This window comes from Carettochelys insculpta, chromosome 7, assembly GCF_033958435.1.
Source record: "Carettochelys insculpta isolate YL-2023 chromosome 7, ASM3395843v1, whole genome shotgun sequence".
Lineage (NCBI taxonomy): Eukaryota > Metazoa > Chordata > Testudines > Carettochelyidae > Carettochelys > Carettochelys insculpta.
In genome coordinates, this window is record NC_134143.1 from 7506157 (window position 1) to 7524941 (window position 18785).

The following is an 18785-nucleotide window of genomic DNA, read 5'->3' on the forward strand; positions in this document are numbered from 1 at the left end:
CAATTCACAGCTCATAGGCTGGATTTCCTTTTCGACTGAGACCAATCCCCTTAGTTCAGTGTTCTTCATGTGTTCATGGTGTTGTGTTGCTATGGGATACAAAGTGTGTACCCTTATGGAAGAAAGGGACACCCCAGGAGAGAATGAAATTAAGGGAAGTCTGACACTGGGTCCCCAGTGTTAATTAGATCCTCCACAAACTCTCTAAAGTACAACATGCAACAACAACAACAACAACAACGTCCCAGGTGAAGGAGAATGAAGGCAAGAGTGGGACAAGCAACTAAAATTTCTGTTTAAGGCCCAGGATACCTACAGCATTACAGCCTGACCTTGTCATTCCCCATCCAAGCAGGTGCTCTGCAGGGAGATCCTTGGTTAGAGAATCAGGGAGAGCTATGAGTAAGAGTATGAGGAATTCATTTCATTGTGCAACTGCTGGGAGCAGCATATGTGAAAAGGTTCATAGCAAAAGTGTCTGATTTTGTAACATCACTAGAGCGCTGCAAAATTACAGGTATCTGCAGACCATTTTTATGGATTGCAGTGCAGACGTGGAGACAAATCTGCCTAGGGCTCTGTAGCACCTATCCATGCAAACTCAGCAGCTCTCTGCAAGATTGCAGGCTCCAGCTCAGCCCTCTAAACCACACAGCAGCGTGCTGGGCATTCTGGGAGTTGTAGTCCCAAGTCTGCTCAGCACGAAGAGGTAAACTACAATTCCCAGAAGGGAGTGAGCGAGCCACGCTACTGGAATAACAATACTACTATGCAGAGGTGTTAACACTGTCCCTCCAACTATCTCAAACAAACACTTATGCAATTACCTGCTTTTATCCCCATTGTATCATCACAGAAGTTGAGGCACAAAGGGATTAAATAACAGCTTGCTCAAAGTCTCACCAGTAAGAAACGGCCATCGGGGACTGGCAAGGCTCTGGATGCCAGCTGACGTTTCCCCAAGTGGCACCAGAACTGAGGCTGGCAAGCAAGAAACAGAGCTCCTACTTCTGCAGGGTATTTGGAAACGGCCAGGACTGGTTCTGCTCAAAGTTAGTGACATAGGGGTGGGGGTTGGCAGCTGCACTCCCTGAGCAGGGCCTGGGAGATAAATTGGCTATCCCAGTGGCATGTGGTGCTCCCAGCTGGGGTGCAAGCCCTGCGCTGGCTAGAAGCAGCACACGCACGTGCTTGTGACATGAAGCCTATTTGGGGGAAAGGGAGCAGCAAGGGGTCTTTGCACACTGCCCATTGCTCCCATTCGGCCAGGGGCAGGGTCACGGACCACGACTGGAACAGTGCCACCCCTTCCCCACACTCTCCTGTACATTCAGCCCCCCTCCAGTCCCCTGCCCTGATTCCTGAGACCCCCAAATCCATACCCTTCACTCTAGCCCTCTGCTTTGATTCCTGTACCTGGCCCCCCTCCACTACACACACCCCAGTCCCATGTCGAGTGCCACAATCCTTCAGCCCCTTTGCCCTCAGCTTATAAACTGCAGGGCTTCATTTGCCTGATGGGGATGAAGTTGTATTAAAAGAAAATCTGATTTATCTACTGTAATTAAACATTCACCCTTCCTGGAGAATGTAACTACAGCTTTTGGGATTCCATTGTCAAGGAATTCAAAGTCTCCAGCATGAGAGCCACAGCAGTCAAGTTTTCCAAGCTGCCCAGTTATGTACATCATCTAGCTGGGAGTAGAAAATGTTTTAAAATTCAAAACGATCCCTTCAGTCACTTAGGACTGTGATGGAGTTCTGGGGTCCCCCAAGCTCTGCACCCTGTCCACAGGCAGGAGAGTCTCTCACTTAGCAGGAGAACAGCGGGTTTATTAGCCGACAGGACACAGCATCGTACAGAGGAGTCAGTGCAGCAGGCAGAGACAGCCAGTCCCATCCATGTTGGGGAGAGGAGGCCCCGAGGGGCCCCCAGAGCCGGGGCCTTGCCCCCTCCTTTGTCTCTCTCTCCCTCAGCCCAGACTAACTGCTTCCCAAATCCCAGTTCCAATTCAAACCCCTCAGGCTCCACCTCCTCCTTTGTCTGCAGTACAAAGGTGTTACCTGGTTGTCAGGGTTACCCTCAGCAGGAGCCCCACACCCTCTGTGAGCCCCACACACACACACACACACACACACACACACACACAGAGGTATCCCCCACTCCATCACAAGGACACATTGAGAACTTGTGTTCTCGGATCCATCCTATAAGATTCAGAAAGAGTTAAGATGTGCACCGCCAATCTTTACTTGCTGCCCTTTTGCTCAGCTTTTGTGGGGACCTCCACTACAAATAATTTGTGATGAAAGGCTGGTTCCAGTAGTTTCAGTTTATAATGCAGTCCCCACTGCAACACACACACACACACACACACACACACACACAGTTTTATGATATCTACCACACATACAGTCAAAGATGCACACAATTTTTCCAGTTTTTGACTTACGCAATGAGTTGCTGTTTTTCCATCCACAGGACCCTGCCTCATTCCTTGCACAGAACTGCAACTCAGAGGCAGAGTTAAGATTAAAACAGACAAACATTAAATCTACCATTTCCTAATTTTTCGAGTGCTTAACTTTACAACCTAGAATAACATTACTTGAGCAACTTGGGGTGTATATGAACAACATACTACTAGAAACTCACACAAAATATCCATTTAGCACAGAGATTAAACGAAAAAAACACCAACAGCTACAGCCTTCCACCCTGCTGTACACAACAACTTTTCATTGGTCTATAAAGATTTAGGCCAGGTGTATACCAGGGGAGAATATCAATTTAAGAGAGACAAACCCAGCTATGAGAATTGCATAGCTAGAGCCAACATCTCTTAAATTGATTTTGCTGCTGTCCCTACAGTGGGAGGTCTTTGGGAGAAACTCCCCCATAGATTTCCCTTATGACTGCGAGGAGTATCAGGTTCGACGACAGTGCCCTGATCATTTGATTTAGCACAGTCCCGCCAGGCGCGCTGAATTGAACTCCAGAAGATCAACCATTAGTGCGTCGACGTTGCTAGAAGTGTAGATGTAGCCCCAGATGCATTTCAGAATACGCAAAATACCAAATTTGCAATTATAAAAGTAAAGCCCAGACTCTCCGGTGGTGTAACTGGGTTTACTGAAATCAGCATGGAAGTGACTGTCTAGCTATACAAAAAATCAAAGCCCTCTTTCAATAGGTATCAAATGCCCTCTTCCCTTTTATCCTTTGGAATGCTGGATTTCAGCCCCTGACTCATAGAAAATGAAACCTACAACTGCAGGCACTTACAGCACTAACAGGCCTTTATACCCTTTGCTTAACGATGAAAACAGCGTTTTGATTTGTAGCAACCATATGTAAGCAGCTTTTTTAATATGATGGCACGGTCTGCTACCAGAGAGATAAACACGCCTAGCAGCAGACATGGGACTCTCACTGTTGGGACTGGAGATAGGCAAGTCGATCCCAACGGTACAGTTTGTTTCTATGTGTGAGAATGCCCTGCTCACATGAATCCATGCATAACAGCTTTGCGCATTGTAGAACTGTGCAAAGAATGGAGAAAAGCAATTCTATAAAAAGGCATTTTCCTTGCAAGGTTCCCTCAAACTGGTGTAAAACCCAACCAGAATTACAATCACCTGTAAAAAATAACTTGAAGACTACCCACAAAATTCAGCTTGAAATCAGGTCACTTTTTAAAGATTTGTTTCAAGATTTACACCTGCCACTAAGCCTGGCCGTCACGTTATGTAGTTTTCTGTGCTTTTCAAATGATTTTCCTTCCTCTTCCCACATGAATTATACAAAATGGAAGAACCTGATTAACCGATCTGAGAGCGCAAACCAGACCATGGTACCACTTTGTTGTAAATGACCAAACCAAACAAACCAGGCAGAAAAAAAATCCCCTCTGAACTCTTTCACTTTCAGGAATCTTAAGTACGTATCTTGCAACTGCAGCGGGTAAGCATGAAGCAGTATTGTTTTCAAGTTGATGGCTTTGTTTTAATGAACATTTTGAGGCTGACAAAATCAGCGCAAAGCTTATCTGGGGCTGGGTGGAACCCCAATAACGTCAGTGGCGCTCTGAGTACAGTGGGTACCTACAGGCAGCTTATTGCAGGTTAAGAGTCCTGAAGACCTTAGTAACTGGCAATGGCACTTGATAAAACTGATTGGAATGATTTGATGGACACAAAAATGAGAAGTCCTGTGGCACCTTACAGACCAACCGATTTATCGGAGCATAAGCTTTCATGGGCGAAGACCCGCTTCATCAGATGCGTGGACGGGAAATTCCGGAGGCAGGTATAAATATATAGGTACATGAGAGAAAGTGCTTTACCAATCAAGAGGAAGGCCAGAGTGGAGATCAGTTCAGTCAGGAGGATGGGGCTATTCCCAGCAGCTGACGTGGCAGTGTGAACAAGAGAGGAGAAACTGCTTTTGTAGTTGGCCAGCCACTCCCAGTCTGGACAATGATCTCTCACTCTCACAGACATTGGGGGACAGGCCAGTCCAACCCTACAGACAGCCCGCCAACCTGAAACAAATTCTCACCAGCAAACATACACCACACCACAGTAGCTAACTCAGGAACCAATCACTGCAACAAACCTCAGTGCCAACTCTTCCCACATATCTACACCAGTGACACCATCACAGGACCTAACCACATCAGCCACACCATCAAGGGCTTATACACCTGAACATCTACTAATGTCATCCATGCCATCATGTGCCAGCAATGCCCCTCTAGACAGTCTCTATGTAAAAGAATAAATGGACACAAATCAGGTATCAGGAATGGTTACATACAAAAACCTCTAGGAGAACACTTCAGTCTCTCAGTGGCAGATTTAAAAGTAGCCATCCTGCAAACAAAAAAACCCTTCAAAAACAGACTTCAAAGATAACCTACAGAGCTATAATTCATTTGCAAATGTGACACCATCAATTTAGGATTGAATGAAGACTGGGAATGGCTGGCCAGCTACAAAAGCAGTTTCCCTCTCTTGGTGTTCACACCTCCATATCAGCTGCTGGGAATGGACCACATCCTCCCTGGCTGAATTGACTTCAACTCTGGCCTTCCTCTTAACTGGTAACTCCCTTTTTTTCATGTGTTTATTTTTACACCTGCCTCTGGAATTTTCACTCCATGCATCTGACAAAGTGGGTCTTTTGTAGGCAAAGCTTATGCTCCAATAAATCCATTAGTCTACAAATCTGTCACTGGACTTATTGTTTTTGCAGATACAGGCTAACATGACTACCTCTCTGATACTTAATAGACACATTAGAACATGTGTGTATGTACATACATGTCTCAGTAGACTGAAATGTTGTTGCAGTTAAACAGCAGCAGTTTCCATTACATAACAGTATTTTTTCAAGGTATGTGACTCAGCTACATGTGTTTTAATTTGTTTAAGGAAAATGTATTGCTCATTAACACTAGACAGAGAAGACTGAGTTAATAAGCAAGGGAGGCACCTTACAGCTCCAACTTATTCAACAGCTACAGGTCAGAGACCCTAGGACAGCCAAGTTATTAAGTACAGTGCCTCCAGACCTAGGCACTAAGAAAGGGATCTAAGGGGGGAAAAAAAAAAAAACCAACAAAAAAACCCCACAAGCCGATGAAATAAAAATGAAGGCCATGTACAACTGAGTTTGATCCCGTGAAACACCAATAGCTCTTTAAGTAACACTTTGAAGCTTTCTGCATACATAACAGTTCTACATCAACTGTCATTAGGTTTTCTAATTATTGATAAAAATGGACTCTCTCTTCTCCTTCAAATCCTCTTCAAAGCCTACTTCGTGCTACTTGCCTTTCATAATCCATCTTCACTTAAACCCCATCTGCTTGCTTCCTCTCGCTCCACCCAGCATACAATTCAAGATAAGCACAAAGCAGAATACAATTATATTATGTTAATTCTTTGTAGATAATGTTTGTGCAAGAGCTGTTTTCCCATTTCCATATCTTTTGTGGTCTCCCCTCTATCTGCTGTCATTCTTGTGGGGTTTCTGACATGCAGTGTGGGCTAATGATTAAAATCAAAGACCAGGACTCTGGAATGCTGGTTTCCGAGCCATCTTGAACTCAAAAGACTGTTAAAGTAGGAACCATTCTTTGCTTTACATTTCCCCGTCATCAAAACAGGAATAACATATACCTAATCTCCCATGAAAATGAGAGGCTCAAAGCAGTTAGGCCCCGATCCTGAAATTGGCTCCATGTAAGCGGACACTTGATTAAAATGTAGTTCTGCACAAGCACAAGTATCCATCCCTGTACGCCTGATACCAAAATTGGCGAATACACATACATAGAGATTAAAGACCTGCAACACAACCGTGGCTAGCCTGGGTCATCTAACAGTTACTCCTTTTTTGAATGGAAGGCCTACTCATCTGCAACCCTCTAGCTGTAGGTCGCTAACTATCACACAATCAACAGCCAAGTATGACTACGCAGATTAAGACAAAGTTGTATGTTTTACTGAACATCTGCAGAATGAGAGAATATTTCTCGGGCAAACCATCATTAAGTGGGTTAGTTATTAGTAGAGCTGTCAAGTGATTGAAAACATTAACCATGATTTAACACTCTCAAACAATAGAACAGTTCATATAAATACTTTTGGATGTTTCCACATTTCCAAAAATGTTGATTTCACTTACAACACAGAACAGAGAGTGTATGGTGCTCACTTTACTCATTAGAAATATTTGTACTGTAAAAGTACATTTTAATACAACTACTTTAGTGCAACTTCTTTATCATGAAAGTTGGACTTAAAGATATAGAATTGTTTACAAAAATAACAATGTAAAACTTTAGAGTCTACAAATTCACTAAGTCATTCTTGTTCAGCTAATCACTTTGACAAGAAAGTTCATTTATATTTTCAGGAGACAATTCTGCCTGCTTCTTGCTTATAATGTCACCTAATAGTGAGACCAGGCCTTCCTATGACAGTGCTGTAGCCAGCGTCTCAAGATATTTGCATACCAGATAAGTTGAACATTTATACACCCCTTCCTGCTTCAGCCACCAGTCCAGAGGATGTGACTCCATGCTGGTGATGGTTTCTGCTCACTAATTATCAAAAATGGTGCAGACCAATAATACATGTTCGTTTTCATCGAAGTCAGATAACACCAGCAGAAGGCGTATTTTCTTGTTTTGATGGTTTGGATTCTGTAGTTTCCACTTTGGAATTTTGCTCTTTTGAGACTTCTGAAAGCATACTCCACACTCTTTCCCTCTCAGATTCTGGAAGGCACTTCAGATTCTTAAATTCTGGGTCAAGTGCTGTTGCTAGCATCAGAAATCTCACTCTGATAACATTCTTTGCATTTTCTCAAATCTGCACTGAAAATGTTCTTAAAAACAAACATGCTGGGTCACCATCCAAGATTGCTAGAGCATGAAATAGATGGCAGAACGTGAATGAAAGACAGAAGGAAACATACAATTCCCCTTCCAAGAAGGTCGTTCACAAATTTAAACAGATTATTTTTTTTCAATTGAACACCATCAGCATGGAAACGTGTCTTCTGGAATGGTAGCCAAAGCATGAAGGGGCATATGAATATTTAGCATATCTGGAATGTAAATACCTTTCAATTACAGCTACAAAAGTGTCACACAAACATCAATTCTCACTTTTAGGTGACATTCTAAAGAAAAGGCAGGCAGCATTCTCTCTTGTAAATATAAACAAACATAGTGACTGGCTGAACAAGAAGTAGGACTGAGTGGACTTGTAGGTTCTAAACTTTTACACTGTTTTGTTTTTGAGTGCAGTTATGTAACAAAAAATCTGCATTTGTAAATTGTGCTTTCACAATAAAGAGATTATACAACAGTACTTCTGTTAGGTGAAGTGAAAAATACTATTTTACCATTTTTACAGTGCAAACACATTAAAAATAAAAAATGAGCCTTGTACACTTTGCAATTGAAATCAATATATTTGACTATGCAAGATACAATGTAGTGAAACATCCAAAATATTTAATAAACTTTAATTGGTATTCTATTGTTTAACAGTATGATAAAAACAACTATTAATCACAATTTTAAAATCATGATTAATTTATCTGAGTGAATTGCATGAAATAACTGCAATTAATGGACAGCCATCGTTATTAGCCAGAATCTCTCCTCAGGCATCCTTGGATCTATCCCCACAGCAGCTGTAGTGCAATCGTATGTGCACTTCCCAATCTCCTTCAGTCAGTACCCAGTCATTGAAACAACAATTTTGACTGGGTAGTTGAAGGCTCAATTGATAATGTTCAACACCTAATATTTCCTTTTAGCCTCTTTCAGTCCCAAGCATTTTCTTGAGGATTTCAATGGTAGTGGCTGTTTACCTTTGGCAAGGAACAAAATTTTAGTTTCCTCCGTGTCCCATTCCCAAGGGCTAATCTTACAGAGCGGTTACTAACCCTGTGCCTTTCAGGAGTTGCATCTTCAGGTAAATGCAAAGATGACCAAATTAGTCCCTGTACAGGGAATAGAATTCACAGGGACAAATTTGGACTCATTGAGAGCTCGGGCCTTCTTACCTGCAGACGGGTTCATAACTTTGTGACCACACATGCAAGATTACATCTTGACTGCTTTTACGACTGGTTTAGGAGGACCTACTCCTCAACCACAGAGAGTTTGGACAATCAGAAAACAGTTCCACTCCAAGTGAACCCTCTCAGCTGGCAGACAGATCAATGTAACACCTATGTAAGTGTCCCTTTCATCACCCTAGGTCCAACAGTAACTGTGATACATACATTGCCGGTAGGGTGGGAAAGCGTATCTCAAACACTCACAACTCAGGTCTGCTTTCGGACATGACCGTCTATCTGTATATCATCTTGTGAGAACTCAGGGCAGGCACAAATGAAGACTCATAATGGACAATGTGGTTTACATGTTCTGCATCAATAAACAGGGAGGAGCAAGATTTCCCCTCACTGTGCACCAAAGCTATAAAGTTACGGAACCGGTGTATAGCCCACCAGATTCAGATCTCAGCTGTGTAGTTTCCTGGAGTCCAGAATGTTATATTCCATATGCTCTACGGGCACCTCTCCAAAGACCTGGAATTGGAGTTACACTCCAAAATCTTTTGTGGGCTATTCAGAGGTTAGGGATTTTACAAGCAGATCTATTCGTCCAACTGAGCAACAGAAGTGCTCCTTACTCTGCTCAAGGGGAGACCTGGGTTGCCTCTCACTGGGTGCCATGCTTCTGGAAAGATGTGGACAAACTGGAGAAAGTCCAGAGGAGAAAAAAATTAAAATGACTAAAGATCTAGAAAACAATATCTGAGGAAAGAGAAAAAAATAGGATGTATTTAATCTGGAGATGAGGACACAACAGTTTTTAAGTACATAAAAAGGTTGTATGAGGAGAATGAAAATTTGTTCTTGTTCACCTCTGAGGAAGTGCAATGGGCTTAAACTGCAGCAAGGGAAGTTTAGTTTGGATAGTAGGGAAAAAACTTCCTGTCAAGAATGTATCGTTTAGGGAGGCTGAGGAAACACCACCATTGGAGGTTTTCAAGAACAGGTCAAAACACCTGCCTGACACAGTCTAGCTATTGCTTAGTCCTGCCCTAGGTGCAACGGCTGCACGAGATGACCTCTTGAAGAGTCTTACAAGTCTGAGATTCATAGAGCCTGCCAAGATGGATTTCTGAGTGTATCACTATTTGATACGATGCAGCTCATGCCTTACCTCCTACAAAGGATTATAGCACACTATCAGACTACCAGCAACTTGCACAGCATTACTCATAAACATTCCAGCATCTCAGATGGGCACAGGCAGGGCTAAGCAATAACTAGACTACTTCAGACAAGCGTTTGTCTGACCTGTTCTTAAAAACCTCCAATGATAGAATTTCCTCAACCACCTTAAGCAATATGCTCCAGTGTTTAGCTGCCCAGAGTATACATTTTCTAGACACTACGTCTTAGTCAACATCAGGTCTGATGACACACTTGTTCCTGCTGTAGTGCCTCTGGTCTTGGATGCGTTTCAGAAGCTTCCTCTTCCCTGTGAGGATACTGCCTGGGAGTCATCTGAAGCTGAGCACCCCTAAAAAAGCTTGACTTGAAGAAGAAAACACTACTCACTTTGTGCTGTAACTGTGGTTCTTGGTGATGTTAGTCCTGAGGGGTGCTCCACTACCTGCTTTCTTTCCCCTCTGATTCACACTGTTTTTGTTGGCCATTCAGATAGAGAAGGAACCAGTGTACTTCTATGCCCTCAGAGTACAGCATGAGATTTTATAGGATGCATCTGTGGACTGAACAGACCCCACGAACAGAACATGTCCGATCAAGGGTGTCTCTCTCTCTCACTCTCACACACACACACACACACACTCCAAAGTACCCTGAGGTGGAGTTCCCATAGAAGGACATATCATGAACAAATGAAATTTGTGTACATAATGAATAATCTTAAGGTTGGAGAAGGTACTGCTTGCAGGCCTGATCTGCTCCGTGATGTCCTCAGTCTCCAGCTTGTCTGGCCTCCTGGAAAAGGGTTTTTCTCTAATCTCTGCCTGAGCTTCTTGTAACCTGTTCTTCCAATAAAAGTGTGCATGGCAGGCCCAAAGAGGTGGAGCTACCTGGGCCCAGTAATGCCTTTCAACCCCTTTGGCCTAGTGTGAGATTTGCATACCCCATTACAGACACCTCTAACATTCTCCCGTCTTTTTGTCTTCTCAGAGAATCTGTCTGTGTTGGAGGCACCTGGACATGTACAAGTACAGTTATTGGACTGAAAAAACATCTAATTTTCTGTAAAATCTCTGTATTACCATACATGTGCTAGGGGGCGCAATTTTAGAAACTGAACAGGGTCTGAGGTGGTTGTTACAACTGTGACTCATACTCATGCAGTCACAATTTGTGCACTCATAAGATTCATCTATCTGTGGAATTTGCAGGCACCTGGTATTTTTCATATTTGATATTCACATTTGATTTCTGTATTTCAAACTGGACTGACTGATGCATCTTTGTGCGCCTGATTTACTCCTACTCAGATTATATTTAGCTTGAATAGTAGGTAAGCATACAAGTACAGAAGGCTGACTAGAAAAGCAGAAGTGACTAACAAGAAACTCTCCCTTCCCTCCATTGGGCATACACAGGATCACAAGTTTCACTAAGGCACTGGCTAAGATACCTATTATTGCTTGATTTTCAATCTCCTGATCACAGCTCTTTGTTGGGTTTTTTATTGTGACTATCATGGTTATTCATATCAAACCTGTGATGGGTGTGGTGCTTGACAGCTCGTGGTGTTTGACAGCCTTGCCACCTGAATTAGACAGTGGTTCTTAGCCCTTATAAAGCTTTCTGTGAACAGAGCTTGACAGACCCAAGGCTCCACTAGCTCCTTGGATGTGTCTCCACAGGGATGGAAAAACACCTGCAGCTGGCTTGGGTGAGCTGATGCGCTCATGGGACTCAAGGCTCTGAGCTGGAAAAAAAATCATGTAGATGTTCAGGCTCAGGCTGGAGTCTGAGCTCTAGGATGCTGCAAAGGTGAAGGTCTCAGTCTGGGCTCCAGCCCAAACCTGAAAGTCTCCACGGTAATTTTAGTCCGACCAGCCCAAGTGCTGCAAATTTCTAGCTCTTGTCACAAGGAGTAAATACGGAATAAAGCTATTTACCCAGCTAGCTTACAGGTCCACCACCACGGAATTAGATTTGTGGGCAGGGTAGACATTCTGAGTTGCTTGGAGGGGAGAGGGGGACATATTTTTTTCTCCCTAGTTACAAGATGGGGATAGTGGCAGGAGTTCGGCACAGTCTTGGCTGGGTCCAGGAGTTCTTCATAAAGGAAGTAACGTAACTTGGCTGGGTGTTTCCAGCTGCACAATGTCCAAGAGCTTGGGATGCGAGTCTTTAACAACCTCATGAGCACAGCCCTGCGCAGATACAAAATTGGTATCTGCATCTGCAAAAACAATCCACAGATATCCACGGTGGATATGAAGCAGATATCCAGGGATTTGCAGGGCTCTACTCATGAGGCATGTGTAGACAGCCAGTAATCCTCTGCACATGACCATGGAAAAAGAAGTCAGCCACTAATGGTGGTGGAAGCAAGACTGCCTCATCTGGAAATGAAGATGAGCCAATCAATCTGAAGAGTAACCTCTCTGTGCTCCTTAGCCACATGTTCTTCAGAGGTCTCCTTGTGTTGGTGGCAAAAGACTTGTGGGGGCAAAAGAATGCTAAGCATGAAGGAATTTATAGAAGAGAGCTGCATCCAAGTTTAGGGAGACCTATGCAGTACGCTTAAATAGTCACATATTGATCAGTACACCGAACCTCTCATTGAGGAGCAGAGCCACAGCATGCTTTATAGACTACAAGAGGATTTAGCCAGCGTTGCTTGGGCTCTTAACCAAATAATTCATGTTTTTCTTCATTTGCATCCTTGAGCTGGGGTGGGTGTGGGGATGAGGGGTTCACTATGCAGGCGGCCTTGTGGCAGAGAGGACCATCCCAGCTCTCTCTCTCTCTCTCACTGCAGCAGCTCGGGGCCAGGTGGGAAGTGCCTCTCCAGGACTGCTACAATGCTAGCAGGTACAGCTGGGGGATAGGGTATTTGTCCCTTGGTTGGGTCAGGTCCAGGTTTGTCTGCCCCCTGCACTCCCTATGTCAGAATGAGAAATTCATCAAACTGTGCACGCTTTCCTCATTCCCTGATGAAGATGAAATGTCACCAATGTTCCACCCCCAGCCACATGTGTGGGAATGGGGGCCTTCAGCCCCTTTTACCTGCCTGATGATTCTGTCTCTTTTCTGTATGGTTTTATTATAAGCAATCCTACGCCAGGCACATCACATCTTCCTGGCACAACCAAACCCCTACTTTGCTTTAAGTTCTGATAAGAGGAAGTTGTATGTAAGATTTGGTGGTCCTAGATCTTGTAGTTTAGGAGTTCTTGAACACAAACACAGACACACACTCAGACAAACTCTCTCAAAGATACGGTAGATAAAAAGCGTTCATCATCTTCTACCCTCAGCTGTTGAGCAATGGCTCCTGAGTGGCACACCCTGCCTCAGCGAAGGCTGGCTGAAATGCACGTGGCAGTGTTCGAGATTTTATGACAAAAGTCAGCGCAGCACACAACTGCCAGAATTATTATTTATCACTTCAAGAGAGGTGGTTCTCTTCTCAGAGCTGAGAGAGATTTAAGTAGGTACAACATAACCGATGCTGAAATCTGGCCAGAACAAAGGAGGTTTACACCTCTACTGTTGTGGGAAGTGCCATGGGATATTTGAAGACCTCAGCTGCTCATCTGAAAGGTGAGCTTCCAACAGCTCACCATCCGTTACCCTGGCACTGGCACACAAATTTAGATTGAGAAGAGTACCACCATCCAACATGTTAGCAACACCATTTCCAGCATCATTTCCTTAGGGATATCCCATACAAGTACTGACCAGACCCAACCCTGCTTTACTCCTGAGCAAGGCTCCATGTCTGTCAGGGAGGCTGCAGAAGTCAGAGGAACCCATGGCTTTCCAGGACCTCCATGACCAGCTGCAGCCAGATGGCACTGGTGATACCACACCAGCTGCTGTTTGGGCAGCCCCAGACAGTGGTCTGACTGACCACCTGGGGAACAGTCACCGTGTGTGACCCCAACCAGTGGTTCCTGCATGGCTTGCTGGAGCAGCCATGGTCTGCATCCTCCAGCAGCAGTTGCTACTGGTCCCAGACACCTACACCCCAACATCACACTCCCCAGACCTTAAGATTTAATCACAATTATAAGTCCAGGACAGGTCACAGGCTGTGAATTTTTGTTTACTGCCCATTTTCTGTCCATGACTTTTACTAAAAATACCCCTAACTAAATCATCGCCATCTTACTCATGAGGTTCAAAGCGCTCACAGCTCATATTATGCTTATGAAATTTGCAGATGCTCTATTTAAGTTACAAAAAAAACATCTAAAATAGCCTTGAAACACTAAGAAGTAAAATGTAATCAGCTGAAATGCACAAACTGTGGAGGGAAAGCTTCAGTGACAGATTTTCCCTTCCCTTTTCGAACTCTACATCCAAAGCAATAATTTTGTCAATAGTTTGTCATTATCATTTTCCTTCCCAGAACTAAACCTTGTAAAACAGTCTTTGAAAGTAAGAGAACCTCAGTTGGAATTTTCAAAGTGAACAATGATCCTTAAACAATTAAATACGTATTACCTGAGGAACGCCATCCATAACAGCTGCATTTTGAAGTACTGGTGCAAATAGGCATATAACAGTCCACTTCAGCTAGTGAGGGGAAGTGGGGGGAATGGAGCAATATCTCAACCACACCTGATCAACAAGACTAATTCCTAAACTCCAGTACAAGGCTCCATAGCTAAATAATTCTAGATGTTAAAATGGTTATTTTTATTACTGATTTCATACCAGCTTTACAGCACCTCAAAAACAGTGGAGTGACCATTCCTCATTTCAGGTCAGTAGGATTCTATTCCAACTGAAGGATCAGTAAGGAGGTAATGATGTTTATTAATAGCCATTAAAGCTAACAGTTCATCTTAGTTAAACATAAGAGAAATAATCCCTTTATGAACTTTCCTGTTTTTCCCATAAAAGCAGCTGAAGTTTAATAGAAAAGACTATTGTGAAATAGGGATTTCAATTAAATTAAATCTTGAAAATCACATTAACATTCGTCATAATCTACTCAATTCCCTGGTAAGGTGTTTAATACACATTAGTGACTTCTACAGGTTTAAGGCAGAAATGTTGGACAAAAGCCTCTTACCAATAACTTTCACAGTTACAGATGCTGAATCAATGCATACGGAGAAACTATAGTTTAACTAGTTCCAAAGAAAACTCTCTCTTAAAAATCCAAGAGGATCTCATTCTGCTTTCTACCACCACTAGAGTTCTAACCCAAAGCATTAGTTGAGGAAACTAATCTTACAACAAGGGAGCCTATCATTTTATTTCAAAAGTTAAATAAGCACTGGGTTACGCTTTGAGTTAGAGCACCAAAGGTTAGATACAGCAAGGTGAGAAATTTGCAACTTTTAAATGTTACCTTCATCTTTTATATGGATAAATAGGGATAGCCACAATTATACTTGGTATGAGAACACAAGCAGGGCTTAAGCCAAACACCAGCTGCCAGGGGTTTGGAAGAAGCATGCATTAAAGGCATACTGTTGTATAACTGTAGAATTTGAATTAAGAAACCCAGAGTCTCCCCTCCTTTTCTTTTCAGCGGTCGCATAATCCGTATGTTAAAGAAACAGATTTTCCCCAGTCTAATTTTAACGTCACATGCTCTTTTTAAACAAAGGTCCCAAGGCACAGTAATGCACTAAACAATCAGTCAAAGAAGAAAACACAATCAACCCTTCAGACTAATCATCATCAAGAAAATATATAGAAGGAGCTTTCTTAATATTTAAGTAGCCGAGCCTGCTGCCAAAGAGAAAAACAGCTTTAGAAAAGGACTTGGGACTCTCACTCCTGGGACCAGAAGAGGGCAAACACATCCCACAAGCAGGCACCAGGGATGATCACAGATAATTTATATGACCCCCCCCCCACCCCGCAATGGAAGGTCATCAATTCACACTTCATGCTTGTTTGCTAGGGTGCAAAACAGATTCCTTATCTTCCCAGTTGGAGACTGATGCTACCACATGGAATAGGCTCCTTACATGTGAAAGAGGAATGGAGCAAGAGGTACTCTGTAATGAAGGAGATCTGACAGAATATCCAATTACAGCTAGAACTGGAAATAAAAATTATGTGAGCCTCCAGTGCACCTCCTAGAAGAGGATGTTCTACAACCCAGCTTGCAGCACAATGCAGAGTCCTGCCAGCCAGCTTTGACTGAGAGCTGCCACCACATGCTTGTTGAGATACAAAACACATGGGATGAAATCTGGGTTTGACTTTAAGATGTTGAGCATGTTGGGCAAAATTCACAATAAAACTATGGGGGAAATTACCCATACTGATTTCTGCAGTTAGTGCTTGCGGATTACTAGATATAATTCATACAGTCAGGTGATAAAGGGGGCAGAGGTATCAGTCTTCAACAGACACAAATAGGAGGGTGACATGAAGACACTGAGTGACCACCAAGAAGCAAGTGGCACAGTAGAAGAAGGTAAACAAGACAGGCTTGGCTTTCTTTGTCCCATCCCTTCTTACACCCGCTTGCTGGTTGCTCTTCCTGCTGCCACCCTCTACATCTGTACCTGTGCCATGTGTCTGATGCCCTCATAGCAGAATTTGAGCTTTGCTGAACACTTACTCCAAACCTGTGAAGCTTCTCTGTCCTGGGTTTCTTCCATTGCATGAACGTTCTTTATATCTGTTTTTGTGGAAGTAAATATTTAAATACGCCGAGAAATGCTATGAAATTAGCAGATTATGTAAAATTCAAACACTTTTGGACTATAACGTGGATGTGTAATAAAATCCTCATCTTGGATGAAGAGAGAGGACAGACTAACTAGGCACAAGGACTGATTATGCTAGGAAAGAACGATCATCAAGTGTTCAGTCATTATAATCTGTCCAAGTTCCTACTTTTTTGGTGTTATGTTTCACTCTGCACAAAGAAAAATGGATTGTATTGGTCCTTTTTCCCCCTCTCGGATCATAATGAGAAAACAAAGAACGAAAGTAAAGTCTCCAGGAAAGACCCTAGGGTGTGTCTCTCCAAATGTGACAGCCATTCAGTGCAGGATTATAATATGGCTGCCAGTCAATGCCAGAAGCAGAGCTCCAAGATGAGTACACAAGAGTCAGAACACTCAATTGCTTAGCTATCATACTATTTAGCACAAATGGGCAAAAAATGAACCACAGCAGAAGCTATCCCATGGCAAGCCAACTAATAATAGCATCACACAACACACCCTTCTGTCTAATTCTTATGCACAGTAGAGGGCGGAAATTCATATTTTGCTGAAGTCAAAACACAGTGATCCCCAATGTTGTGTAGACAATTCTTAAAACGATTAATACAATAACGAAGGAACACAGGGGTAAAGAATTCCTTGTGCTGTCAATACCCACAACACCGATGAGACTTTTGGTGCAGAAAGTATGCAGCCCAAGGCCCCGTGTGGGAACTTGGTAAAGCACTGTTATGATTCATCAGAAAGAACGTGAATAATTTCCTGTGAAAATCAGGTTCTGGCATTACCTGTTCCTCTCTCTCTTTTTCTTTGGTCTTGCTCCTGGAGACTCTGGAAGAAGTGACATCCCGAGCTGGAATGACAGAGATCTGATGCAGTGGCATGTTCATCACCCCGTCCTGTTTGGTCCTCTCATTTAAAGGAAGAAGTCTTGATTGCAGGGCTCATTTGGTGCCATTGCTGGGCCTTGAACCTAAGGAAAGAAAGCAAAGCATTACCATTGCTTGAAATTCAACGATTCTTATTTAACTGTCAAAGTTAAGCAACAAAACAGACTGACACCACCTCTGCTGTCTGGATAGCTGTAAGCATTGGCACATGGCACTCAGGCTGGACCAGGAATTGAAACTAGCATTCAGATGTGTTCACACCTCGGGCAGAGGTTCCAATCTGCACCCAGGACAGAGAGGCAACTCGGGCTATGGAACTTTTAATGGGCAACTCTGTGGAGTCCTATAGGTGGAGCACCCAGGGGAAAAAAAAAAAAAAAGCAGGTGCTTAGCACTCATCATCCAGCTGCCTCCCCACCAGCGTGCCTCTTGGCCTCTGGCAGCACCAGTGATTAACTTCACTCCCCTCCCTCCCAGGACCTGCTGCCCTCCACATGCAGCTGGTTCACAATCAGCTGTTTCAGCAGCTCTGAGAAGAAGGGAAAAGAGCAAGGGGGGGGAATGCAAGGACAGGGGTTGGGGACTTGAGTGAAATGGGATGTTCAGCACCTCTGGGCCCAGAGGAAGCTGATCTCTATGGTTTCAGCACCTCTGGGCCCAGAGGAAGCTGATCTCTATGGTTCCAGCATTTCCTAGCTCAAGTGCTTGACTTGGATAGCTTAAGAATATTGCCTGGTGTCCTTGCCCCCTTCCGGCTCCCCAACCCCAGTCAAGCAGACAGCTTACAGGGAACACTGACCGGCAGCTAATGCAGCTGCTCTGGAGAGAGCCAAATGTTGCCCAGCTGATTAGCAGGGCTAGTGATGTACATTCACGCATACCTCAGTGAACATAAAAATATTATTCTGCACTAGGATGGAAAAGATTGGAGGGAACACTGGTCCCAATCCCAGAGTCCTCCCTCAGTCCCCTTAGACATTGTGAGTCCCACCTCATGCTCCTTGTCCCAGTCTCCTTTTCTTCCCAGCTCCCTATCCTAGGCCGCGTCTACACTATGAGTTAAAATCAATTTTAATAAATTTTGATTTAATGCATTTTTATCAGTTCGATTTCAAGCATCCTCACATTCCCACACGCTTCACACAAAATCAACTTATTGCTGCCACACACACAGGTAGCTTAAATTGATGGCTGCAGCAGTGCATTGTGGAAACCTATCCGACAGTTCCCTGAGCCCTGTAGCATTCTGGCTATTTTTACTGGTGCAGAATGGGAAAAAAATGCCCCACAAGTAGATGTGGGTATCCGACAACATCTTCCCACATTTCATTCCTGTTTCCCATGCCGAGTGAAACAAACGTTCCCTTTTCTTCAAGGGGTTTGGCTTCCCTTTGTAAGAGATGTGCTTTTTAACAAGTGGAA

The 18785-nt window shown here is 43.5% G+C and overlaps 1 protein-coding gene across 4 annotated transcripts in view; it reads right to left on the reverse strand.

The window, feature by feature from the left end:
* Positions 1-18785, reverse strand: part of MARCHF8 (membrane associated ring-CH-type finger 8) — a 155304-nt gene that overhangs the window by 104152 nt on the left and 32367 nt on the right. For all 4 annotated transcript variants that reach the window (XM_074999871.1, XM_074999868.1, XM_074999869.1 and 1 more), the window contains one exon: positions 17262-17446. In XM_074999871.1, coding sequence (XP_074855972.1) covers positions 17262-17363 — 102 coding nt within the window. In that variant the 5' untranslated portion in view covers positions 17364-17446. The remainder of the gene's footprint in view (positions 1-17261; positions 17447-18785) is intronic.